The sequence below is a fragment of the Suricata suricatta genome, chromosome 8, assembly GCF_006229205.1.
Source record: "Suricata suricatta isolate VVHF042 chromosome 8, meerkat_22Aug2017_6uvM2_HiC, whole genome shotgun sequence".
NCBI lineage: Eukaryota > Metazoa > Chordata > Mammalia > Carnivora > Herpestidae > Suricata > Suricata suricatta.
The window spans coordinates 34,797,468-34,821,512 of NC_043707.1; the positions used below are offsets into that span (position 1 = coordinate 34,797,468).

General features: G+C 60.9%; 2 protein-coding genes and 2 long non-coding RNA genes across 12 annotated transcripts in view; 2 read left to right on the forward strand and 2 right to left on the reverse strand.

The window, feature by feature from the left end:
- Positions 1-362, forward strand: part of RADIL (Rap associating with DIL domain) — a 61,971-nt gene extending 61,609 nt beyond the window's left edge. For 3 of the 4 annotated variants that reach the window (XM_029946358.1, XM_029946359.1, XM_029946360.1), the window contains exon 14: positions 88-362. In XM_029946358.1, the coding sequence (XP_029802218.1) occupies positions 88-193 (106 nt within the window). In that variant the 3' untranslated portion in view covers positions 194-362. The remainder of the gene's footprint in view (positions 1-87) is intronic. The other variant, XM_029946361.1, reaches the window with a different exon arrangement.
- On the reverse strand, positions 283-2,948 carry LOC115298033. Of its 4 annotated transcripts, none has more exons than XR_003911570.1 (5): positions 2,611-2,948; positions 2,208-2,303; positions 1,538-1,704; positions 1,038-1,320; positions 283-922 (listed from the first exon to the last, which is right to left on the reverse strand). It is a non-coding gene; the product is annotated as an uncharacterized LOC115298033 (long non-coding RNA). The 4 variants fall into 4 exon arrangements; XR_003911567.1 differs by having other exon boundaries at positions 1,038-1,324; XR_003911569.1 differs by lacking the exon at positions 2,208-2,303 and having other exon boundaries at positions 1,038-1,324.
- Positions 2,949-3,434: 486 nt separating this feature from the next.
- On the reverse strand, positions 3,435-13,167 carry AP5Z1 (adaptor related protein complex 5 subunit zeta 1). Of its 3 annotated transcripts, none has more exons than XM_029946525.1 (17): positions 13,088-13,167; positions 10,806-10,943; positions 10,364-10,550; positions 9,753-9,897; positions 9,427-9,539; positions 8,832-9,000; positions 8,345-8,485; positions 7,953-7,990; positions 7,706-7,868; positions 7,056-7,234; positions 6,306-6,448; positions 5,983-6,123; positions 5,393-5,504; positions 4,969-5,066; positions 4,434-4,566; positions 4,141-4,355; positions 3,435-3,967 (listed from the first exon to the last, which is right to left on the reverse strand). In XM_029946525.1, exons 1-17 carry the CDS (start codon positions 13,126-13,128, stop codon positions 3,697-3,699), a joined length of 2,427 nt encoding a protein of 808 aa, XP_029802385.1. In that variant the 5' UTR covers positions 13,129-13,167; the 3' UTR covers positions 3,435-3,696. The 3 variants fall into 3 exon arrangements, with proteins under 3 accessions (XP_029802385.1, XP_029802388.1, XP_029802387.1); XM_029946528.1 differs by having other exon boundaries at positions 13,059-13,120; XM_029946527.1 differs by lacking the exon at positions 13,088-13,167 and adding an exon at positions 12,918-13,044.
- On the forward strand, positions 9,074-19,024 carry LOC115298133. Its single transcript, XR_003911614.1, has 4 exons — positions 9,074-9,528; positions 9,908-10,102; positions 10,822-10,961; positions 18,553-19,024. It is a non-coding gene; the product is annotated as an uncharacterized LOC115298133 (long non-coding RNA).
- The last annotated feature ends 5,021 nt before the right edge of the window (positions 19,025-24,045 follow it).

The window sequence follows — 24,045 nt, forward strand, 5'->3', positions numbered from 1 at the left end:
GCGGGGGGGTGGGGTCCCCATCCCAGGCACCCCCAGGAGTCTTGTGATGAATCAGCCACACCAGGCATCTCCCCTCCTGGCTTTCAGGGCTGTGGACCTGATCCGACACGGAGGGAAGAAGATGCGCTTTCTGGTCGCCAAATCTGACGTGGAGACAGCCAAGAAGATCTGCTTCCGCACACCGCCTCCCTAGGTGGGGCTGGAGGGGTGGCCACGGCCCCTGCTGCAGCAAATGTACATCTTAGTGTATATTTTCTTTATATGACAGATGACACGAAGTTGTGACGTTTGTTACAGAGCTTTTATGTTTGAAGATTTTAATGGAAAATTATAGATTCAATAAATTATCTTTCGTATTCTGAGAGGCTGGCGCTGTGTGTAGCTGGGGGGTGCTGCACTGGGGTCCCCTGGGCCCGCCCCTCCCTGCCAGCTTGGGAGACACCCTGGGAGCACATAGGCTTGGGGTTCTGAGGGGGGTGGGCTGGTCCGCTTCGGCCCTGAACCAAGCAGTGGCCGAGATGAGGGGGTCCGTGTGCTTTGCCTCTGGGCCCCACAGGGTCCGGCACCTCCCCGAGAAGCTGACAGTGAGGACCTGGGTCCACCCCAGGACCTGTGCCCCTCCCGCTTTCTCCTCTGATCCCCGGAGTGGAGGCTGGGCCCAAATCCCAGGCTCTGAGTCTGCGGCCTGGCTGGCATCCACCGGGTCACCGTCCTGGCACCCTGAGGGAAGGCTCACCTCTACCAAGTGGAAGAGCGTGTGCAGCCATGTTCACATCTCCGTGACAGGGGGGCTCGGATACATCCACTCTGGGGGGTGGTGGCAGGGTCAGCAGCTCCATGGCCAGGGTGCAGAGGGCTCCTGCGTCGGGCGCCGGCTCATGGCTGGGCTCAGGGGGTCCTCATCTTTGCCAGGAACAGAGACCTGGGGGAGAAGATGTTCCCGGCTGGTCAGTGGCAGACACGCCCCTCACATGGGAAGGGGTCTCCTGGAGGGTGCCCATCCACCCGGAGTGGGGTCCTAGGTCTGGCCTGCGCACCGGGCTCCACACGACTCCACGCTGCCCTCTGGTGAGCACTGAGGGCAGATGTGCTGGGATCAGCCCCAGGCCCTTGGCTGCTGCTCTCCCATGTGAGGCTCCCAGATTCCACCAGCTTTGAAGCACCTCCCACTACTGAGTTCCCAAAATGCTGGCTAAGATGAACTTTCACAAATTTCATCTTAAGGGCAGCTCGGTCGTTTTAGCATCCAATGTGTTTTCCAACTCAGGTCATGATCCCAGGATCATGGGATTGGGCCCCGTGTCCAACTCTGCTTGCACGCTGTCTTAAAAAAAAAAAAAAAAAGACAACAAAAACCATTTTAAATGTATGGTTGAACCCAAAACATAAATTCTTAGAGCCCTAAATTGAAACAAGGGTACAAGTTCAGAAGAGCCAACAGCAGCCTAAGGCCTGCGGAATTACAGGTCCCAGTTCTGCTCTGCTCCGTGCGGAGGAGGTGGTGGAACTGTGGAGCCACACGGGGGCCCCCACATACCTCAGGTCCCCCAGGGGTAGAGCCCTGGATGGGGGGGACGTGAGCACAGAGTCCGTGGCCTGCTGAACGCCCCAGGCACCTTACACGCTGTGGTTGGTAGGAGGGCCCACGTTCTGGATGAGGAAGTGGTTTGTTCGATCTCTAATCCAGCCGTTGCCATAATAACGCTGAGGAAAATGACACTGTGTCTCAAAACGTCACCCTCAGCGCAGCTGGAGCTGGCTCCCTGCGCCAGGTGGGGTTCAGCTTTTCCCCTTGAGTCTCCACCTTTTTGGCCAACAGACCAGCCAGGAATGTGCTCTTAGCAAATCAAGAGTGCAGAGCCCAAGTCCAGCTCCCAAGCGCATTTCAATCCTCTGTCACTTCTGCCCACAGGCTGTTGGCCAAAGCCGGTGGGACGGCCAAGCCCCCACAATCAGTGGGGAAGACACTGCTCACCCCCCCCCCCCACCACAGCAAGAGTGCAGTACGGACCACAAACCCAGGGGAATGAAAAGTTGAGACCACTGAGCATGCCCCTTGGGAGCCAGCTGGGATCAGAACGTGGGCAGTTTGTCTCCAGATCCCTAAGCACCACGACAGTTTTCCTGGCAAAGAACATGTAAAAGGAACGTCTCTGGGTTGCCTTTGCTCTGAGGCGGCGAAATCTCTCCTCAAGGCCTGCACTCACCAACTAGTTCTCAACGCAGGTTCGGGATCCACACTCGTGTGTGCAGACGGTCCCAAACCGCGGGGACTGATCACTGAGAGGGGCACCGCAGGCACCCTGCAAAAATAACATCTGCTTTTCTCTAGACCATACATCCTTTACCCTGGGCTCCGGCCTGGAGCTCAGGCTCATGCCGGGTGGCACAGAGCAGGGAGCGTCCATAGACTCCCGCCTGGAACTCAGGGCTCACGAGGGGTCGGCGCGATGGGATCCACAGACCCCAGCCTGGAGCTCAGGGCCCATCCGCTGCAGGCAAGGACCGGGAGGAGGCCAGGGAGCAGCAGAGCCAGGTCTGCCCCATCTTGGGAGGGCCAGGATGTCCCTTGGTGCACCCCGCCCCGCCGCCCAGCGCGTCACTTGTCACCTGTCGGAAGTCGTCCAGAGGCCGAATGTTGAGCGACGCAGAGGCAGGCCCTCCCTGCCCCGGGCAGCCGCGGGTCTGGGCCACGCAGGGCACTCACCCACATCTACGGCTGTTTCTATGCGGGCCCAAGCGGCCAACCAGCGGGATCCCGCGCCTAGGGGCGTGGTGAAGGCGGGGCCAGAGCTGGATCACAGAGCTGGGGGCGTGGCCAGACTCGGGGGCGGGGCTGGACTGGAGACTCGCGGAGCAGCAGCACCACCTGGTGGCTTGGGGAGCCTCCTCGCACCGGGCGGGGCCGGGAGCCCCCTTGGGAGCTGGTGTACAAGGCGGGAACTTGACCTCAGGGGAGCCGTGGCGCGAGGCACTAAAGCTGGAGGGTCATTTCCTGCCCCACCACACCCTGCCTGTCTCCCCTCCTTGCTCTAGATTCCGAGTGGCAGGCAAGGAAACAGACGGAGCACCCTTCTGAATGGCAGGAGGCTGCAGGCCTGAAGGCAGGCGGCACCTCTATCCCACCTGGCAGGGGTCCCAGGGCCCATCCAGGAGCAGCAGGAGGGCCAAGAAAGGACCCTGAGCCAAGGCCCTTCCAGGGGAGCAGCTGCACCTCTGGGTCACACTGCTTCTTCTTTGCTGGCATTCGTGCTGTTATTTCTGTGACACCTAGGACACTGTGGGGACTGAGCGAGAAGGAACAGCCACAGCCATCTGGTGCAGCCGCACGAGGGTCCCCAGGGCCAGGTCTCGCAGACCAGCAGTGCGCCCCACCTCGGGCCCCACCCCGCTGGGTGGAGGGAAGGGCACAGCCCCCACCTTGTGCACACAGATACTTTTGGAAAGAGGTTTATTGTGGTATCTTTTCTTGCCCCAAACAGGGAACAGCCTGGAACAGAGAAAGCAGACGCCACCCAGCCCCAAATCCTACCTGAGCCCAGCTCAGCTCCACTGGAGACCTAGGCCGAGGATGTGACAGTCCTGACAGGCACTGAGGGACCCAGACCCACCCAGGCCTCCTGCCCCTCCTGAGGTCCTCTCTGACCACGGAAGCCGAGGCTCGGCCCTAATACCAGCCTCTTCATCATCGTCCCTTCACCCCGGCAGGAGGCCCGTCTCCTTCTCCACCAGGCGGCTGACGGTGCGCAGGGCCAGGGGCAGGGCCGTGTTGGCGTCGCGGTGGTAGCGGGGCTCGGACACCTCCTTGCTGGGCGTGAGCACGAACTGGGCCACGCTGGGCATCTTCAGCAGGGCCAGCAGCTCTGTGGCCCGCGTGCGCATGGCTCCCGCGTCCTCCTCACAGCTTGTGGTGCTCAGGGCTGGGCTCGGGGCCAGGGTCCTCATCTTTGACAGGAACAGAGAGACCCTGAGGAGGAAGGGGTCTTGGTTACCCCGCCTGTGGAACGAGGCCCTCAGTGAGGCAGCCGGTACAGCAGCCCTTCCTCTGCAGGGCAGACATCAGGGACCGGGAAGGCGTCCGGGGCCGGTTCCCCGCACCACAGGAAGCGCGCGGGGCCCCTGTCCGGTCCCTTCCCGTACCGGGGAATCAGGTCTTGGCTGCGGGAGGCCAGCTTGGTCAGCGTGGTCATGAGCACGGTGACGACCTGCGGGGGACACTTGGGGAGCGTGGCAGACGGGCGGGACTGGGTGACCTCAAACAGCACGGCCTCCAGGGCTTCGAAGAACCGGTTGATCTGCTCCACGGTACACCGCCGGTCCCAGGACACGGACAGGTACTCGCCGATGGCCCACACCTGGGAAGGGACAGAGCCTCAGCACCCTGCAGGCTGCCCGCCTTGGGAGTGGGGCGCTGGCAGGGCAGTGGGCCTCACCACGGAAGCGAGCATGGGCCCCCTGCTGTGGACGCTGCTCACGCTCCCCACGAACTCCAGCAGCTCCTTCGCCAGCTCCACCACCAGTGATGGGTGCAGCGCGCACAGGGCCAGGAACTGTGAACTCAGGACTCTGCCCGGAGAGGATGCAGGTGGGCCTCAGTGGCCCCCGGGCCCCAGACCCCTCCCCCGGAACCAGAGCCAGGGGGCAAAAGGAAAAGCTCTGAGCACCAGGTCCAGATGGTTCTGGCCCCAAAGGAACTAGTGGCCCCAGAGGGAGGAGGCCGGGATAGGGGGGTAGGGTAGCGGGTGGGGGGGTGGGTAATGAGAGCCCAGAGGGCTACATGGAGAGGGACCTGGGCCACCACTGGCAATTGTGGACCTGGGGGTGGTGGGGGGCGGACATGAGGCATCAGTGCAGCAACTGGGCCTGAGGGTGAGAGTGGGTGGCAACCAGAAAGGGGTCGGGCATTGGGCAGGGGGCGTGGGAACAACCAGAGCTGGGGGGAGGGGGGGGAGGGTGGTGCTAGCCCACCTGTGCACACGGTCCTCATAATGCGGCACTTGGAAGAGAGAGTCGCTTCTCTCCAGGAGCAGCAGTGCCAGCTGATTGGTCAGGGCCCCATCGGCAAACTGAGGGTCAGGAGGGAGAGACAGACTCAGTCCCAGCCCCAGTGATGCCACTTTGTGCCACGCTCTGCTCTGGTCCCGGGTGTGTGTGCCGGTCCCAGATGCCTCACGGGGCCCCCCGTTCGGGGGAGGAGGAGCGATGGTCCCCACAGCTGCTCCCACCCTTCCCAGGGACTCTGGCCGACCCCAGGCAGGGGCTGCAGAAGCGCAGGGCGAGGGGGCCGTCCTCCGCCTCCCTCAGGACGACCCTGTGTCAGTGCATGTGCGTGGGTGCACGTGTGTGTGTGTGTGTGTGTGTGTGTTTTTGGCTGCAGGAGCAGGAGGCTCACCCGCGTCACTGCTGAGAAGAAGGCCTGTAGCAGGGTGGGCACAGCCTCGGCGCACTGGACCACGCGGGCACAGCTGGCCAGGGGCTGTAGCAGCCGGTGCAGTGGCGCCAACCTGATAGACACAAGGCACCCTGATGAGTCCCCGCCCACCCGAGGCCCACCTCGTCCACGCGGGCCGGGGCCTGAAGGAAGAGAGGGTGGTTGGAGCCATCCACTACTGCAGCTCTGTCCCCCTCATCAAAATGGGATGCAGGGAGGGCTGGCGTGGGGCCAGGCTGTGAGGGTTCTGCTGTCAGGAGGCCCTGTTCCAGTCCTGGCCCTCTCGCTCCTGGGGCGGGTATAGTATGCCTCACTGTCTCCATCTGTACAATGGAGTCCCCACGACACATACCTCGCAGGTCCTGAGGCCAGACCCGGGGACCGGTTGGGAAGCTGCGCAAGTGGCCAGTGCTGGCTGAGGGCGAAGGCCCAGGGGCAGAAGCAGGGCCCCGCCCACCCTTGGAGCAGGCTCTGGCCACACAGCCAGTCCCAACGCCTCAGTGTCCCCCTATCCTGCCAGGGCCACCGGGCCCCACCCCAGAGCTTCCCACCTCTCCACGGTCCCGGTGGCCGTGGCACGCAACAGGTGCTGGAGGAGACCCTGGAACTGGGGGTCCCGGGAGGCCTCCAGGCAGCCGGGGATCTTGAGGGAGGGGTCCCACAGCGGCCTCTCGGATGCGGCCGGCGACAACCTGTGAACAAGCAGGTGTGTGAGGCCGGATTCCGCTCGCAGAGAGGCAGAGCAGATGTCCCCGTGACACCACAGCACCTGAGCTGGCTAGCCTCAGAGTGACCAGAGTGGGCCCGGTGCCAACGGTTGGCAAGGAGCCAGAGGGAGGCGCTGTCATGGGGGGGGCACGCCCCGTGGCCTCACCTGAGCTGCAGGTCCAAGGCTGCGGTCAGACAGGGCAGGTCCAGCAATGCGTGCAGCATCTCCACGGCGGTGCCCGCGTCCACCAGTGACGGTAGCAGTGCCACAAACTCAGAGGTGAGGGGCGGGCTATTCCAGGCCAGAAGCTGCAGGGACAAGCATGGCGGCTCAATGGGGACGGGAGGGCCCACATGGGGTGCACAACCGAGCAGCAGGGCCACCAGCTCAAAGCCCACAGGCTACCGCAGAGGGAAGGCGCCTCAGTCCCAGATGCGCTGCCCCTCGGCAGGGGTGAGGGTCCCTCCTGTGGTCCTGGAGCCTGACACACTCCGGCCTGTCCGCGCTCTATCCCTGTTCTGCTGCTGCGTTCCCTTCCTCCCAGTCATTGACACAGTCTCGTCCCTCCTGCCACTGGTGTCTGCTCCAGCGAAACGACAGTGTCTCTAGTCGAATTGGCAAAAGCCATGCAGTGACCATGACCGGTCACCAAAGACACCAGACGTGGACAGCACCGGACAGCGGCAAGGCACCCGGATGACGAGCCCACCGGATGGGACAGCCTGGACAAATTCCATGAGAACCAACTGCTGCCAGACTCCCCCGTGCCTCCGAAGGGGGTCACACAGGGCTCTCCCTGGCAGAGACGCTGGTTCTGTGTGACGCACGGACCCCAGGCCGCCCCATGACTCACCCCCCGCCCTGCACTCCCGGCCCCCCGCGCCCCCCGTTCTGGCTGGGGACAGTGGAGCATGCCTTGAGGAGATTGGGGAAGCTCCATTTGAGGATGTCCAGGTTCCTGCCAAACAGGGGAAGGCTGTCCCTGCAGAAGCACATAAGCTCGAAGGCCAGCGGGGGGCTGTGGAAGAGCTCACAGGCCGTCCTGGTGAGCAGGTGCCGGAGAAGGGCCTCTGAGTCCACTGCGGCCGCCTCCCCTGAAAGGGACCAGTAAGGTCAGGGCCTACCCCTGCTGCTGGTGGGGGTCCCTCGGGGTCATGGGCCAAGCCTCCAGGGCCACACGTGTGTCCAGGACACTAGGGGCCCTGGGGGGTCCACCCCACACGAGAAAAAGAGCTGAATTAGCTCTTCTGGAGTCTCTGGCCACAGACCAATCCCTGAGTGACTCGACACAGAACGCTCTTTGGAAAGTGCTGCATCCACGCCCCCTTCCATGAAACCCTGAACTCTTGGCAGAGAGTTCCAAGGTCAGTGTGACCTTGCTCAATTTTCATTCAATACAGAAACCCATTTAAAAATGGCCCCACCTGGTGCTCACAGGTCTTCAGAGCAACACTGTTCCACAAACGAAGGAAAAAGAACCACGAGGAGAGAAAGGCTGACCTTGGCCGTGAACCAGAAGGTTCTCCCAGCTGCACCGGGAGCCCAGGCATGAGGCAGAGGCTCACCGTGGTTCAGGAAGAACTGCGCGATGGGCAGCAATGTCCGCGCCCGGCTCGGGTCCGCACAGAGGCGCGCGTGCTGGGCCTTCAGGCAGGACAGGGTGCGGTACAGGAAGGAGGGGTCCTGCTTGCAGAGCACGTCCAGCACGAGCACGGCCTCCACCAGGCACTGCGGGGACGGGGGACGGGCTTGGGCTTGGGTGGAGCTGGGGAGCCCTGTGCGCCCCAGATGCCCGGCCTGCCCCATGCTTACAGCTTTCTGCAGGTCCGAGTCCCCCTTCCTCAGGGCGCCTGCAGAAGGAAGACAGTCCCCTGGTCTCTGTGTCAGTGTGAGAACAGTGAATGAGGGGCACACTGTTCTGGAAGCTCGAAGAGAAGGTGGTGAGCCACCTGGGAGCAGAGAGCAGCCCCCAGGGCAGAGGGGAGGGTGGGGCAGACACCGGGTGGGCTGGGGATGGCTTCTGTCCACTGCCCCGCTCTCCGGAGTCTACATCTGAAAACACAAAGAGCCTCTGGGAAAAAGAGGCTTCCCAGGCTCGTTCCCCATGAGCAGCCTGGGAAGTGGCTCCGGTGGGCGGTGCTTGGCTGCAGGGACAGGGGGTGCGGCGCCGGGGCTGGGAGGGGGGCCCCGGCTCTGGGACTCACGCCGAGTGCTCTGCTCCACCAGGCGCTGGCAGTACTCGAAGGCTTTCTCCCGCAGCCGCTCCCGTGGGGGCAGCAGGTGGCTGGCCGTGGAGCTGGCCGACAGCACGGACAGTGTGGAGCCTTCCAGCTCCGACCTGTCGTCTGGAAAAGAGCATGAGGCACTTCAAGGGCACCCAGACCAGCGTGTCTGGGGGGCAGACACCCCCATGTAGTGGAAGCGTCCCCTCCCACAAGTTCAGCCTGTCTACACCGCTGGTCAGTCCGTGGAGAAGGGGTTGGGGGAGCTCTCTGGACACCTTTGTTGACATCTGCCCTCCATGATCACTCTGGATCCCGATCTATGGCCAGGGTGGGCCTCTTAGTGCCAGCGAGGGTGGCCCAGGGCTGCTGGAATTGCCTGGTGCCTCACCCGGTCCGACTCACCTCCCCTGTGTCTGGGGGCCCAACCATGTGCTCCCCTCCCCATGCCTCCCCCACCATGTCCCACCCGCATCCGGGGTGCTGGGGCCTTCGGGGTCGCCGTGCAGCAGCCACACCCGCAGCATGGAGAAGGCCTGCACGTTCAGCCACTGGTCCTCCGTGAAGTGCTGGCCCGTGGACAGCACGGTGAAGAAATCTGTGGCCACCGCGCCATCCACCTCGGTGACGGGGCAGGGCTGCGGGAGGAAAGGAAGGACGGGCAGGCGGTGGGGACCCGGGCTGGGGAGGGGCTCACAGGCGCTGGGAGGGCAGGGAGAGGCCACGTGAGAGCGTGAGCCCCACCCTCACACCAAGTGTGGCCGTCCACACCTGTGAGAAGTGGGGGCGGGCCCGGGGAGATGCATAAACACTAGCACCTGAGGGAATGCAGCCCTGGCAGGTAAGACACGCTCGTCAGCAGGTCTGGCACACAATGGCTCGGGCTCGGGGGCTGGGACCCCGTGGGACCCAAAGCTCCCTCACCCAAGCAGAGGCACAGAGGAAGGATTCTGGAACCAAGGCAGGTGGAAGGACAGGAGGAGCTAAAGGGGCCCTGTGGGAGGGCTGGCCAATGTGGCCCTGGGACGCCCAGGGACAGGGATGTTCAGAGTCCCCAGGCTCACCTGCCGGGCTCTGGGTGTGGAGAAGAAGCCTCCAGAAGTGTGGGCCACCCCTTGCTGGACGCTGGCATAGCGAAGCCAGTCCACCAGCCGCTTGTTGAGCAGGTTGGTCTGATCTGTGAGTGGGGGGTAGGGAGGAGGGGAGATAGGGGTGGGCGGGGGAAATAGGTGGGGAATACGGAAATCCCACAGACACAGGCTGCAGGGGCGTGGGTAGGTCTTTCTAGAAAACAAGCCGCTGCTCCCGAAAGGGTGCTGTGCCCTCAGGCCACCCCCCACTCCCTCCATCTGCGCCCCCCCCACAGGGGCCTCTCCAGGAGGGTGAATACCTTCGTGGAGGGTGTGTGGGGCGAGGTGGGTGATCTTGGACACGACTGGGAGCAGGTGCCTGGGACTGGGCCCCTCGGGCTGCCGGCTCTCGAGGACTCTGAAGACGCGCTGGCCCACGCTTCGGACCTCCTCCTTTTTGTCACCCTTCAAACAGAGCACAGGTGGACCGGGAAGTGGCGACTTGCATCAATGTGCGAGAGACAAGTTATTTCGCTCTGAAAACATCTGGAAAAGGACCGTCCAGTTCTGAAAGGCTGCTGCTCTACTAGCCTCGTTCTCTCCGTGACATCACCTCTTACCTGCGTTGGAATGGCCTTCACAGGGCCCTGCTGCTTCCCTAGGAATAAGTGTGAGACTGGAGGAGGGGGCGGGGAGGCTGGGAGACGGGAGGCAGTGGGGCGGGGAGACAGGAGAAGGGGCAGGTCTTTCTGCTCCTTCTAGATGCATAAGGGTGCTGGGAGGATGGGGACACAGGTGACAGCCAGAAACTTGGCCGAATGGAGGGGGCGGCCAAGCCAAGCCTGCTGGTGCAGCAGGTTGGGATCGTGGGCTGGCACTCCGGGGTGACCCAGGGCAGAGTGGCCCACCTAAGCAGTGATGGCCACGATACCTGGGCCAAGAGCACGGAGGCCACCAGGCTCAGCTGCCGGCTGCTGTGGATGTGGTCACAGGACAGGCTCAGGCCGTCACAGGGCGACATCTCTCGTAGGATGGCAGCACAGAGAAGCTGGAGCTGCTCGGGGCACTTGGGCGAGCACAGGGTGGCCTGCAGCAGGTGCACACAGGTGTCCTCCAGCCTGGGGGGGGGCAAGACCATGTGAGCAGGTGGCCTGTCACCACAGGATCCCCGCCCCCCGGTGAAGCCACCTGGCGCTGTCCATCAGGCAGAAAGAACTTTCCGAGTCCGAGTGCTTTCAGCACTGGCTCATATGGACACAAGACTCAAATACCAAACCCGCACGTTCCCGCCATGCTGACGGGTACCAGCCTACGGCCTCGCATGCTGGGAGCCGGCCTGGGGCCCACAGTCCCCCAGAGCCGCTCACACTCACTTCCTCCTGTATTTAGTGGCAGAGACGATGAGGAAGAGCCTTTGCAGGGCGTCTGCGGCCTCGGGCCCCAGCTCCTCCTCCTGCAGCAGCTTAACGATCCGGGAGCAGAACTTCGTCAGCTCCTCGGCCTGGATCTCCCTGAGCAGAGAACGAGAGGTCAGCTGCCTGGTGTCAGGGGACCCGGTCAAGGGACCCAGAAATGCTGCCCTGAACTGTGGACAGAGGGCTCTGGGGGTGGAAGAAATGCCCATCGAGCAGAGAAGCCCGGGCGTCCTGTGGGAGAGCGACACCACCACCCAGTGGCACCTCTGGGCCCAGAGACCTGGGCCCTCCCCTCCCTTGCTGGGCATTCCCAACTTGGTCTGAAATAAGTTGCTTTTCAAAAGATTCATTCAATGAGCCTTTAACTTCTGGGATCAAGAGCAGACTCTTGGGTATTAAAGCACAAGTGGCGGGACACTGTTAAGGTTCGCCTGCTATACGAAATGTTTAATCTGCTTAGTTAAAAAATGCATCTGTTGAGCATCGACAACAGGGAAGACATCAAACAAAATCTCAAAATGAAAACCTGGTTTTAGGGTTTTGTTTCAGTCCAGAAGGCAAAACACGATACCATGGTGAGGAGACGTGGTCCTACGAACCTCTGGGGGGGCTGTCAGGGCCCCATCTGCCCCCCAACCACGCCTAAAGCCCACTGAATCCCAGCTGGACCAATTGGCTGCTGGAGCTCAGGAATTTGGGATTTTGAACCATGAGAAACGGGGCATCCCCAGACTTGGGGTGATGCGAAGGTTGGGGGGACATCTGGGGCTGGAGTCCTGGGGTTACTTGAAGGCCGGGGGAGAAACCTCAATGAATTCACCCTTTTTCTCCCTCCCACCTCCTTTCTCATTTTCAATTTTGTTTTTCCTTGACATAGCCAGGTTGGATTGGTGACTTACAACATAACCGTGGGAGGGGGACAAAGACAAGAAGCCAGTCGGGTCTATTTCTAACTGGGTTAACGAGACTGAGGGGGATGCCACCAGACTGCCTCAATATGGGAGACTCCTCCTCCCAAGTGAATCCTTTCCAGAGTATTCTCCAAACTGCAGGAAGCTTTCTAAAACCCAATCTGCTCAGAGCCCTTGATGGCTCCCCAGTCCCGTCAAACCCAAGCTCCTATTGACCCTAATAATTCTTACAGGTCCCAGGCTTTCCTTACTTGTTTAAGAACCAGGGAGTCCTACTAAAATTCATTCCACGAATTTAGGATCATGAGTAGGAGGGAGGTGGGGAGAGGGAGACCCAGGCAAGTTCCAAGTGGGTCTCGGCTCTTCTATGTCTCCTGCCAAGTACACTGGGGTGGGTGGGCATGTTGTGTGCTGAGAGGAGAGTATGATACCTGTGCTCACCTCCTGAAACTGCTAAATTCAAGCGAGCTTGAATATTGGGATCTGTGCCCAGCAGGGAAGGGGACCCGGATGGTGCTGAACTCCATGGGAGGGAGGCGGGGCCACGAATCCACCAGGCACTTTCCCAGCAGGGGCATTTTGGCCACCGAATATTTCTGCCCCGTTTACAGCTTTTAGAACCTAAGCTACATTCAGGATCTTGTTTCACTAAATTACAGTGGCTTCGGTGATCCTAATCCTTCCCACCAATGGGTCCAGCACCGGATCCAGTTTGGGGATTTAAAAAAAGTTTACCATAGGCATTTTTTAAAAGTGCAAATAGCATCAAGTCTTATACTGTCTTTCGGGGTGGGGGTGGGGTTTCAGCCCTGGCCTCCTTTCTGCTTTGTCCCATGACTGGTTAGTTGGTGAGCAAAGGGCTACAGATGAGTTTAGTGGGAGTCTAGGGCCAGCTGGGGGGCCAGAAGCCAGTGGGTAATTTCTCCACCTACCTAACGCCTCCGCAGGAGAGCCTCTTTCTAAATCGCCAGATCCTCCCTTGGCGCCCCAAACCCTCGGATGGTATCAAATCCCTGAGCCTGGGGCACAGAGCTGGCCGCTGTGGCTCAATCCCACCAGGCTCATCAGCCTCTGGGGGAGGGGGGGGCTCAGTGCTCCTAACCCTTCTGGGAGCTTGCGGCAGTCCCACTTCCTGCTGGACGTGGTGGGGGTGTCTCACCTACAAACCTTCAACCCGTCAGCGGGCCCCACGCCGGGCCCCCCTAGCCCGGGACCTGTAGGGCGTGGCCTCGCCGTCTCCCGGGTCACTAGAGCGGGTCCAGGAGGACCCCTGTGAGATACCGCCGCCCCCCGCACCCACCAGGAGCCCCCAGGGAAAGGCCGGGGCACCTGGCCTGGCGGAGCAGACTCTCGGCTCCCGCGCTGAACATGCCGGCGGCGGCTGCAGCGGCTGCGACTCCGGGAGCCCCGCCCACAGCCCGCCACTTCCGGGTCGCGTCACGTGCCACATCACGTGGGCGGGGCGGACAGGCCGCCGACCAAGGAAGGGGCTTTGGTGGAGCCTGTCCTACGGGGGCAGTCAGCGCTTGGGCCACCGGCCCAGGTGGGCTCTTGGTCGCCTTAGCGGGCTGCGAATCCGGAACCTTGAGACCTGGGGCCCTCAGACCCCGGAACATCGCCGCCCGGGGCCCCAGGACTCCCGTTACTTCAGCACCTCAAGGCCCCAGGTCCTCCCCGATGGACTCAGGGCGCCTGGGTGCCGTTAGGAGGCGGCCTGTCTCCGGCCCCAGAGCCGCTGCCCCACTCGTAGGTTGTTACCTGACCGCAGACGACACCGGTGTGCGCGGTTCCGCGGCTCAGTATGACCCGAAGCGTGCAACGAGCTGCGGTGTGCGGGCAGTTTGCAGAGCACCCCCGAACGCCCTGGCAGTGCTCTGGTTTGAGCCCCGCGTGTGGCACATGTCCAGGCTCTAGGGCTAGCTTTAGGGAGTCTCACTCGATGCCCACCTTAACCCCGGGCTGTGGGTGGCGGCTTAGAGAGGCGTTCTAGGAGTTCTGGGGCAGGTGTTGGCCACAGGATTCCCACCTGCAGACTTGCGTGGGACTCAGGGCCATCGGCAGGCCTGTGACCATCCTGCGTGGGAAACCCTGGGCTGGGCAGGCAGTGTGCTCCAGAAAAGGGTCTGGGACTGGAGCCCAACCTGAGCCCAGAGGCCATGGGGCCTAGGGGTGGCGAGAGGCAGGCGAAGGCACTGACAAGGCCTGCTTCCTGGGCCTCAGGTGCACCTGGGTGGGGGGGTAGGGTCTCGCAGCAGGATAGAGAGTGGATGGGGTGGCCCCGGAGACACAGGGAAGTCTCCCAAGTGAGGCAAAGGCCGCGAGGATGGAGGTAGGCAGTTTCAACAAACATTCGTGGGTAGATTTGTAGGACCTGGGGATGGATTTGGGGACAGGAGGAGGAACAGGGTAAAATCAGGGCAACAGCAGGATGCTGGGTTTCTGGGAGGTGCTATTCACTGGGGATTGGGGCAGAAGAGGAGTTGGGGGAGTCATTCATTCATTCAATGATTGAGCAATGACTGCGTCCCTTCACCGCACTCTGGGGAACAGTGAGCAGGGGAGGCCAGGCCCCTGCCCCCGAGGTTTACACCCAGCAAGTGGACAAATACAAAAACACACAGCTGCCTAGTAAGTGCAGTGGAGGGAAGAGAGAGCTGAACAAGAGCAGGGCGTTTGAGGGGGTGAGTCGGGTGTCTGGGCAGGGCAGGGAGGATGGGGGCTTGGAGGGATGAGTAGTGAGGACACACCTGATGCAGGGGAGGGGGTGGGGAGAGGACCGGCAGGCACTCACCTGTCGGAGTCATGGCCATGGGGGATCTGAGACGCCCCGCTGGTGCCCAGGAGGTGCAGAGGGCAGTAGGTGCGGGACCCGAGAGGTGGGGGCCGGCCAAGGGAGTCTGTCCTGGGAGGCCTGCTGGCGGCCAAATGCTACACACCAGCCGTCTCCTTGAGCCCCGGGGGACAGCTCACGGCGGCTTCATTCTGACCCAGTGGAGGGACCCCAGGGCGGCCACACTGTCCGTTGCTGGCCTCGGAAGGGCCAGAGAAGTAGCACCTGGGAGAAGGTGGGGTGGCAGAGGGCGAGTCCCGAGCACCACAGACGCAGCGCAGCTGGCACAGGTTGGGCCGCTCAGCCGAGAAGCACCCGGCTGTTGCGTGAGATTCGGCAGGCCTGGGAGGCGCCGCCGCCGCTGGGAGTGGGAATGGGGAGCAGGTGGGGGTTCCCAGAGCCTGGAGCGGAGGAGGCACCCGTGGGGAGGCCCCGGGCGGTTGGCCCAGGCTGCGCTGCTGCCCTGCTGGACCGGGTCTGCGGAGCCCCAGCCCTGAACCCCCAAATGCACAAGAAGCTGGGCGTGAAGCTGCCAGTCCATAGCTTACTAATGGCCTGTAGTTTTAGTGGGAGTTTACTGGCTCATTTGGGCCACAGCATAGGCGTCAGATCTAAAGGTTAATGGCATTGGGGCACCCGGGTGGCTCAGTCAGTCATGTGTCTGACTTCGGTTCGGGTCATGATCTCATGGTCCACGGTTTGAGCCCCACGTTGGGCTCTGTGCTTCATATTCTTTGTCTCCCTCTCTCTCTGCCCCTCCCCCGCTCACACTGTGTCTGTCTCTCCAAAAATGAATGAACATTAAAAAAAATTTAAATTCAAAGGTTAACAGCATTAGAACTACAAAATTGGAGACCTGGAAAGGAGTTCAAGTACTAGTTTGGTAGCTTAAAAAATGTTTATTAAGGGAAAACACAGATGAAGCACACCAATTTTGAGTGAACTCAAGGAACTTCCCCATTCCTGTTAATCAGTGGTGCACCCGGTGAATGTTTGCTGGCTTGGGGCGGGGCAGAGGGGCTGATCATTTCTGTGATGTAAACACTCCCCAAACGGCAGATTTCCAGGCTGCCAACGTGACGTCACTGGGCAGCGGGGGTGGGGGGTGGCACAGCTACCATAGGACAGTCTGCCCACCGTACAGATGGATGGGGCGGACCCGGGGCATAGGTACAGTCAGATGGCAGTGTGACGGATCAAGCACTTACTACCATTGTTGTTAATGTAACTTATAGAAATAACATTTTAATAGTGGCTTTAGCAGCCAGCTCACGAAATTTCTGAAGAGGGAATAGGTGGCCCTCCTGAGCTGAGTCCCCGCCCCGCCCCAAAACAGGGCAGCTGTCCCCGTCTCCCTACTCACTGGCTCTGGGTGCCTTGTTTTTATCACCATGGGTTAGTTCTGCCTGCTCAAGCTTCTTATGGATGGGACCCGACGGTATTTAGTTTTCCCGGTGGCTCTTTCCCTCAACCCGACACCCGTGAGAAGCGTCCGTGTCGCAGTATCAGAGCCGTGTTCTGTTCGGCATGTGACCGCGGGATGGATCAGTGCTTGCCACCCTCCGTTGGTGAATACTGGTTGGCTTCCAGGTTCTGGCACTTAGGTACACGGCTGGCACGCAGTCTGTCTGCTGTGGGGGGCACGCCTTGGGACACCCCAGCTCCTGGAAGTGGCTCCACCCACATGGGGACTTGGCTGGGGCCATTCCCTCCCACTCTTCGAGCACAGACACCCCCAAGCATCTTTCCAAGGACAGTATTTGGTTGCTTCTTGCAAAATTTCCATTTCTGTAAACTGGTATCTTAAGGTCTTACTAGTGGGAAACAGTTGTCTTCATCAAAACTAAAACTTAGGGCACCGGGGGGGGGGGTTCAGTTGCTTAAGCGTCCGACTTGTTGGTTTTGGCTCGGATCACGATCTCACACAGTTCATGAGTTTGAGTCCCACAACGGGCTCTGCACGGACAGTGTGTGTCTGCTTGGGATTCTCTCTCTCCCCCTCTCTCTGCCCCTCTCCCATTCTCTCTCCCAAAATTAAAAAAAAAAAAAACACTTAAAAAAACCCCCTGAAACTTAAAAAGCTGCACGTTTCAGAGAAAGGCTAACTAGCCAACTTACAGTACTTGCTCTCACTCTTGCTCGTTATTTGGCTAACATCCTGAAATGTACGGACTCCACTAATGTTGAATTCAGGCTTACAACTAGAATCTTCCGGGGGCGGTGGGGTGACGTGAAGGAAAGCCGTGTTCAAACTTCAGTTATGACCATGGGCAACTGCAGAATCGGCCAGTTGTTTTGCTCAGCGAGGTGATGGGGTCACACGCACAAGCACTGGAGAACGCTGACCAAAGATGTGTTTGTGACAGATGCACATTTCTAGGAAGTCCCAGGTCAGAGACCTTCTGCAGTGGAGGTGCCCTTCTTACTACGGCTGAAATAAACCTGGCCGGGCTCCGCAAAGGGTGGGGGGCTCATCGCCGCTGACATGCACTATGGCCCCTAATGCACAGAACACTGTGAGGCAGGGACCCCCATTCTGCGGATGAAGAAAAGGGGCTTCCTGCGGGGGAAAGCCCCCCAGCTGAACTTTGAACCCAAGTCTGGCTTCAGGGTCCAGGCTGACCACCTTTGCTACACTGCCCTCCACTTTGCCGTTGGTACCCAGAAAAAGCAAGGCCTAAGAGATGACGTGCACAGGGGGGCAGAGAGCCCTGTGAGGCCGAGGGCCAGCAGGAGGGACCCACGTCTGTCCAGGTTGTGCCCCTCCGTGGGTGTGAGGGCCCACCCACGAGGCAGCTGTGGGTGCTGGGGGGCATCCCCATCCGGGCTGCCGATGCTGGGGAGCCGGCTGACGGTCAGTTGTGAGCTGTCCCGGTCCCCGGAGTGCAAACACTCATATACAGGGCACCCCCTGGGGTCCAGGGGAGGCCGGGAAGTCACAGGCACCTGTCAGTTTGCCTCTTCCCAGGAGAGACAACACACCTTCCCCAGGAACACCCCAGGTCAGGCCTCCCCCCGCCCCGTCCTTCCCCCCATCAGGTGCCCCCGCGCCGGGGAGCAGACAGCAGCCGGGTACCTAGCGGCAATGTCTCTCAGCACCACTCACGAGGACCACACGGAGCCTGGGGTCATTTCTGTAATATATAATTTTATTTCTGGTTATAGAAACAAATGCTAAGAGGAGAAAACCGAACTTCCCCATCCATATACAACAATTTAATAGATAAAAGAACAGTTAAAATAAATGGAAAAACAAAAAGTAGAAACTTTAAACTTTGTTATAGCTTTAAAACATTAACGTCTGATACAATTAGAAATCACATTCAGATCTCAAACTTAAAAAAAAAAAAAGTATGGCTCCTTATTAAAAAAATACTGTATCCCATTTGAAATGAAAACGCAGGTGGGGCCTGGCGTGGCGGGCCTCTCGTGTTTCCGAGGATCGGAGCTGACTGGACCGCGGGGCCGCCGGCCACCTGCTGGGGTGGCTAGGTCCCTCCGGGAGGGCCTCTGCAGACAGTGCCCAAGGCGACCTCGGGTGGCCACGCCCCTCGGCACAGGCCGCCATCCAGTCCAGCGGGCCAGAACCCAAGTTTGCGCCTTGTGGGAAACGCTTTTAAGCACTGATGATCGAACATCCGGAGAATACTTGGGACAGCCACCGCTAAAACACACCCTCACGTGCACACACCCCCAACACCCGCCCCCCACGTCATCTTTACAGGGAAGGTAACTCGCTTCTGCTTTAATCCCCCGTCACGTGGGCCGGGCTGCGGGCACAGGGTTCGCAGGGCTGGTCCAGGCATGAGTCTGGGTCACACTTTTGTCTCATTCCTCCCCCACCCCCCATCCTGAAATAGAGACTGAGCCGCCTAAGTATATGGGTGTCCAGAAAGCCGCCTGGAGATGGAGCTGGGAGGGAAGGGCCAAATTTAAAACGTTTGATTAAATCCCATCTTTGCAGATTAAAAAAGAAGAAGAAAAAGAAGGAGACGAACAATCTGGGCCAGCTAACACAGAAGGTCAGAGGCGATGAGCGTAAGAGGCCGCGGACACAGTTTAACATCCTTCACGCCGGGTAACCTCTTGCTGGGAACACCCACCCGAGTCAAGGCCCTCGTGCAGTGTGGCCAGGTTGCGTGGCACTCAGGGTGACAGGTCACCACGCGCCTTGGGACTCTGGGAGGCAGCTCCGAGGAGCCAGCCCTGTTACTGCAGCAACAGAAAACGTGCAACGTGCCAGACGGCCGAACAGCAACCAGGCACGTGGCCCCTCTACACAGTCACATCCCCCTGGGCCTGGCTTCCCGGCGAGTACTTCCGACTGTTTCTGACATGGAGTAAACCACCAATAAATATTTACATGAATCACATGAGCAAACTATTCCAGGAGAGATTCCCGAATAAAGAATAAGCCAGAATTCTTCCAATTATCATTTGGCTCTGAAAATACCTGGGTTGGAGCAGAGAGGTGAGAGCCCCAGCCAGGACGAGACCAGAACCCGAGGACGGCAGACAACGATGCAGCTCTGGGCAGGGCACACACAGCTGGCCTCCCGCAGGCCCCCGGGGTCCCGTTCCTCACGTTTCCCGGTGCACGCAGATGCCGCAGGCGCCAGGAATGGGGACAGGGATGCCCGGAAAGGAAGCCCCCACTCCGTTCACTCTGCTGAATCCTCCCGGCCAAAACCCAGTCAGAACTGGAAGAGACAGGGTCCCCCAGCCTTGCCAATGCAGAGAAGATCCCCCTCCCACTGCTGTGTAAAAACGCAGTATAGACGCACCTCGGGTGGCTGGAGCTTTGGAGGAAGCCCGCATTCGAGGTGACCGGCGGGCGGGCCCCTTGCCACGAGTCGGCCGGGCTCTGAGACCAGGCGTGCGTTTCAGGGCAGAAGCAGGAGTAGTCAGTCAGACAGGAGCCGGACCCCCTGAGAGCAGCAGGCACGGGCACTGGCTCTAACGTGGTGGAGGCACCTTGGGGTCCGCCGGGATCAGGGAGGCGATCCTGCGGACACCTGCCTGGGGTGGGGGAGGCCTCGCTCAACACGGGACGTATATGGTTCTCCTTAACCGACGTTGGGGAAGTGGGTTTGTTTTGTTACAGTTCGGAGGACATGGTCCTGCATCACAAAGTCCCGTCTTGGGTCCCGCACCCACCCAGCTGGGTCCTGAGCATTTAAAACCAAAAGTGGGAATCGAGGCCTTGGGAAAGAGCCCGTAAAAGGAAAGGGCTTCATGAAACAGAAGCAGCAGCTGGAAACGAGGGACAGACACGGGGCGAGGGACCGTGGCGCGGCCATCCCTGCAGAGGCCCGTCTGGAGGGCAGCCCCATCCAGGGGCACACAGACAAACTTACATTCTTCCCAGTAAATATTGCTTCGAGGCAGAGGTATCACAGAGGCAGCTTGCGGGGGCCTGGGGGGAGACGTTCCCCACTTTAGGCCAAACCGGCAGCGGGGCTGGGGGTCGGGAGCCTGGGGCGGACGTGCTGTGCTGCTGCGCAGCCCGGCTCCCGCTTAGCAGCTCTGGCTCCCGGGACCTGCAGAGAGTCGTGGTCCCTAAGAAGCAGCGCACGAACCCCTCAGCATCTGTGCGCACGGCTGCCCTGACCCCCTTTCCGGGGGAGCTGTGCCTCTCAGGGGTGCGGGAGGGCGGGCTGTGTGACTGACTGTTCCGTGATTCTCGAGCTGGCGGGGCAGGGGTCCCACTGCGCCCTGACGGGTTCTTGGTCCCCATTCCTGGTCCCTTTCCTGATCCTTGCCGGGGCTGGCAGAAGCCGGTTTGGGGCCATGGGCACGATTCCACTGGTGCTCCCCTTTCCGCTGGGACTGGGTGTCCGTGGAGCAGCCCCAGAGTTCAGGAAAAAGACAAGGCCTGCCTTTGGCCTTGGGGGTCAGTTTCCTGATAAAGACAAAAACAGGCCTCATCTGAAAAAGGAACGCCTAGTTGAATGTGTGAAAGCGACAGAAAGGAAGAAACGTTCCACGTTCCCTGAGCCCTTAGAGCCCAGAAGGCGGCCCACGTGGGTGTGTGGTTCTCCTGCTTTGCCCTTGAGCAAACCTCAATCACGAACCCACCAGACGCAGAGGGGGAAGCTGATGAGAATGGCCACGAGCCAACGGCCCCACGGTCCCCAGGGCGTGGGGCGAGGCCGAGAGGGCCCTGTCCCGGGACAGGGGGCAGTTCTGGCACGTTTCTAACCTCACTGAGAGATGAGGGATGTGAGCTGCATCACCCGAAAGACTGGAGAGAGAAGGCGGAAACGGACAGTCGGCTGAGGCCCCCACACGCTGCCCTAGCCTGTCCTCGCCGTACTCGGGACGGCGTCCACAGGCAAGAAAGGCATGGCCTGCTAGTGAGGTCCACCCTGGGGCGGAAGGGGCCGAGCCTTGGTGGCCCATACTGTGGTGCTCACTGGACCTGTGAGCTCCGGGTACAAGCCTCGTCCTGGTGGGAAACACTCTACTAGTGAGAAGTCACTTCTGTGACTTCCTTCCTGGGCAGAGACGGTGCTTTCTGTTACCTGGTGGAACAGCAGACAGAGAAGGGAAGCCGGGTCCAGGTGGAGAGGGTCACGGGCCACGAAGCCCGCACACCTGCCTGGCTGACCCCTTCTGCACACCTGGGCCCTGGGCGACCAAAGACAAGGTTCTCGGGTGCCTGAGACCACAGTGACACTGGGATGGTGCCGGAAATAAGCTATTCTCCCCCTGCCTGGTGGAGGCTGGCCCACCCTCTACAGCCCATGCTTGTGGTGGGTCATAGGCAGCCGGATTGTGAGGACCGCAGTGCCTCGATGGCTGTTGGCCTGGCGCTCTTGCTTTCGGCGTGTGTGTGTGGTGGGGGGCTGGGGGGGACTGTCATTTGGTGGGCTCTGGGGGCACGTAACCACTGCTCCACTTTGGAGCGTCTGGTTGAGGCTCAGGTCTGCCTCAGCCTTCCCGCCCCCAGTTCTGGCCAAGGGCGGGTAGGAGCCATGCCTGCTCTCTGGTCAGAGCACCTCGACCCCACCCAGACGCGCCCCCTGCAGCTCCCCCAAGGCCCAGCCCTCTGCCTGTCCTGCGCTGCCCTGTGCCCGCTCTGAGCTGACCCCATAGGGTCCCCTTCTCAGTCCTAAGAACTCCCACGTGCCAAAACTGCCCACCCCCCATCAGACACTCTGCCCGCTCCCGGCTTCCTTCTCCGGGAGCCACTGCCCGGACAGAGGATGGGTCATCGCCAAACATGAACGGAATCCGAATTGTCTCAAAAGCCATGCAAGCAGAGAGTTAGAGCCAGACTGACCAGACCAGGCGAAGGCCCGATGGTCTCCTGTGCCCACACGGTCCTGTGTCCGCACGGTCCTGTGGTCTGTGCCTGTGCCCACACTGTGTCCATGTCCACAGGGGCCTACAAACTCCCCCATGGGGTCCTGAGTGCTCTGAGCAGGGCTGCCAGCCCAGCGCTCCCACAGGGGCAAACCAGGGCCTGTCCTGCCGGCCCGGGAGCAAATGCAGTCCCTTGCAGGACCTCGCAGCAGCCAACCCGAAGGCAGGCACCGGGTTCGGATCCTCCCGTGAGGCCCTCCGCGAAGGACAGATCTGTCCACACCCCTGCCCACGCCGCCAGCCCTCTCATGCACACACCAGACGCTGCTGCAAAAGACAGGGTTTATAAAACAGAAAACGTCAATGGGGAACAGAGTTTGGTTTCCCGTCGCCAAGGACGGCACACCAGGCTGTTCCCACCCAGGTGTCACCGGTGTCACTGAAGGCTGTGGGCAGGGCCTTCACAGAAGAGCTTCTCTCCCCCTTGAAGCTGCTGCCGTAGACACGAGAGATTTGGGGCGTAAAGAACTTCAGACCAGGTGTCACCAGGGCAGACAAGAGGACCGTCCCTATTTGTCCTCGGCGACCGACGACTGTGGCAGTGAACAGGGCCCATCCGGCCTCCGACAAGCCCGGGCCATGGCCAGGCCATGCTGGGCCCGTAAGCCACTCTTGCCAGAACGACCTGGAGACCGTGTCCCACGGTCTCCCCTCCGTTCTGAGCTGGCCCCTGGCCCAGCCCTCTCTCAGGGGCTGCAGAGGCCGAGCTCTCTCGGGGCCTGCTGTCCGGCCGGGGCCTCGGGCGGGGGGCGGCAGCTCTGCTGGCTGGAGACGGATGCTGAGGACAGGCTGCTTCCAAGAAGAAACATGTCCCACTGGACTTCTGTGCAGGGCCTGGTGTCCACCGCCGGGAAAACCAGGGCGGAGGTGGCCAGCCAAGTTCAGAGTCGCTTTTCACAGACCACTTAATGTTTCCTGAGAATGTTCTCCAAGAGGAGCTGAAGAGCGATAACGTGGACCCCAAACTGGGCTACAAACCAGGAGTGCGGGCTCAGCTCGGGCCGCGGGGACGGCTCCAGGCAGCACGGGCATCTGCAGGCCAGGACCTCGTTCCTGGGATCCCGCTGGAGCACGTGGCCAGTTCTCAGGCAAGACGGATGGAGGCAGCAAGCGCGAGTGCAGGGGTGGTGTGGCCCGGTGCTACGGGCCTAGGAGGTACGTGGTGGGCGGTGAAGCGACTGTCACTTGCTGTGGGTATGGGAGGCCTCTGGCAGCGCTGTGCGTCCCATGGCATCCAGGCCCCGGGGCCTCAGACACAGATGACACAGGGCTCACTGACTCCTGGCCGCCTCTGGACAAGGGCCCTCGGCTGCTCCCGGCCCACGCAGCTTTCTGCCCCGAGTACCAGCCAGTCCGGGAGGCCGTTGATCTTTCTTGAAGTTAGCAGACAGGCCGGCAGCATCGACTCGTTGCAGGATTAATGCCAGTTAGAAGCCCGGGGCTGCGGCTGTCCTGCTGTGCACAGACGAAGGCCTCGAGGACACCTGCTCCTTGGCACTGATCTCAGATTTGTGATCCAGCCTGAATCCCACTGGTGCAAGCAAACAAGAAAGCCAAGCCTGAGCCCCCCTCCCCAGATTAATGCTGATACTTTCTATGTCACTACTTTGGGGAGAAACCCCCCAAGAGGATGTGGGCTCTGGGAGTGTCTGCCCTTCTCCTGCATGCTCCTGATCCGCCAGACAGGATCCGGGCCACTGCCGGCCTCTCCGGCATGGCGGCCTCCACGGGCCATGGCTGCTCCAGAAGCCTCACCTCTGCTTGCGGCTGAGTCGCCCGTGATCTGCTCCTCCAGGCGCCTGGCCGTGGCCGGTCCCCCACGCCGACCACGGGCCCAGGAAAGAAGGCGGTGGAGGGGAAGGAAATAAAACCAGACAATTCCCGAACCATACAATCAGCTGTCTGAACTCGTTTATGTGTTTTGTTTGAAACCACAGCAGGGGCAGGAGACAGAACAGGGAGGACGAGTGTGTCCGGGTGCAGGTGGAGGCCGAGGCCTTCCTGTCCGACGGGCCCGTGCACAGGCCGGCATGGAGCCTTCTCGTCGAGGTCCGCAGGCGGCAGGCGGTCGGGCCTGGCTCCAGAATCC

Excerpts from the sequence above, each read along its gene's own strand:
- AP5Z1 (XM_029946525.1), bottom strand. The coding sequence starts at position 13,128 with ATGTTCAGCGCGGGAGCCGAGAGTCTGCTCCGCCAGGCCAG. Across the intron at positions 5,505-5,982 it reads GCCACCGGGACCGTGGAGAG|GTTGGCGCCACTGCACCGGC; the intron begins GTGGGAAGCTCT and ends TGTGTCTATCAG. Across the intron at positions 5,067-5,392 it reads TCTTCTCAGCAGTGACGCGG|TTTGCCGATGGGGCCCTGAC; the intron begins GTGAGCCTCCTG and ends CCTGACCCTCAG.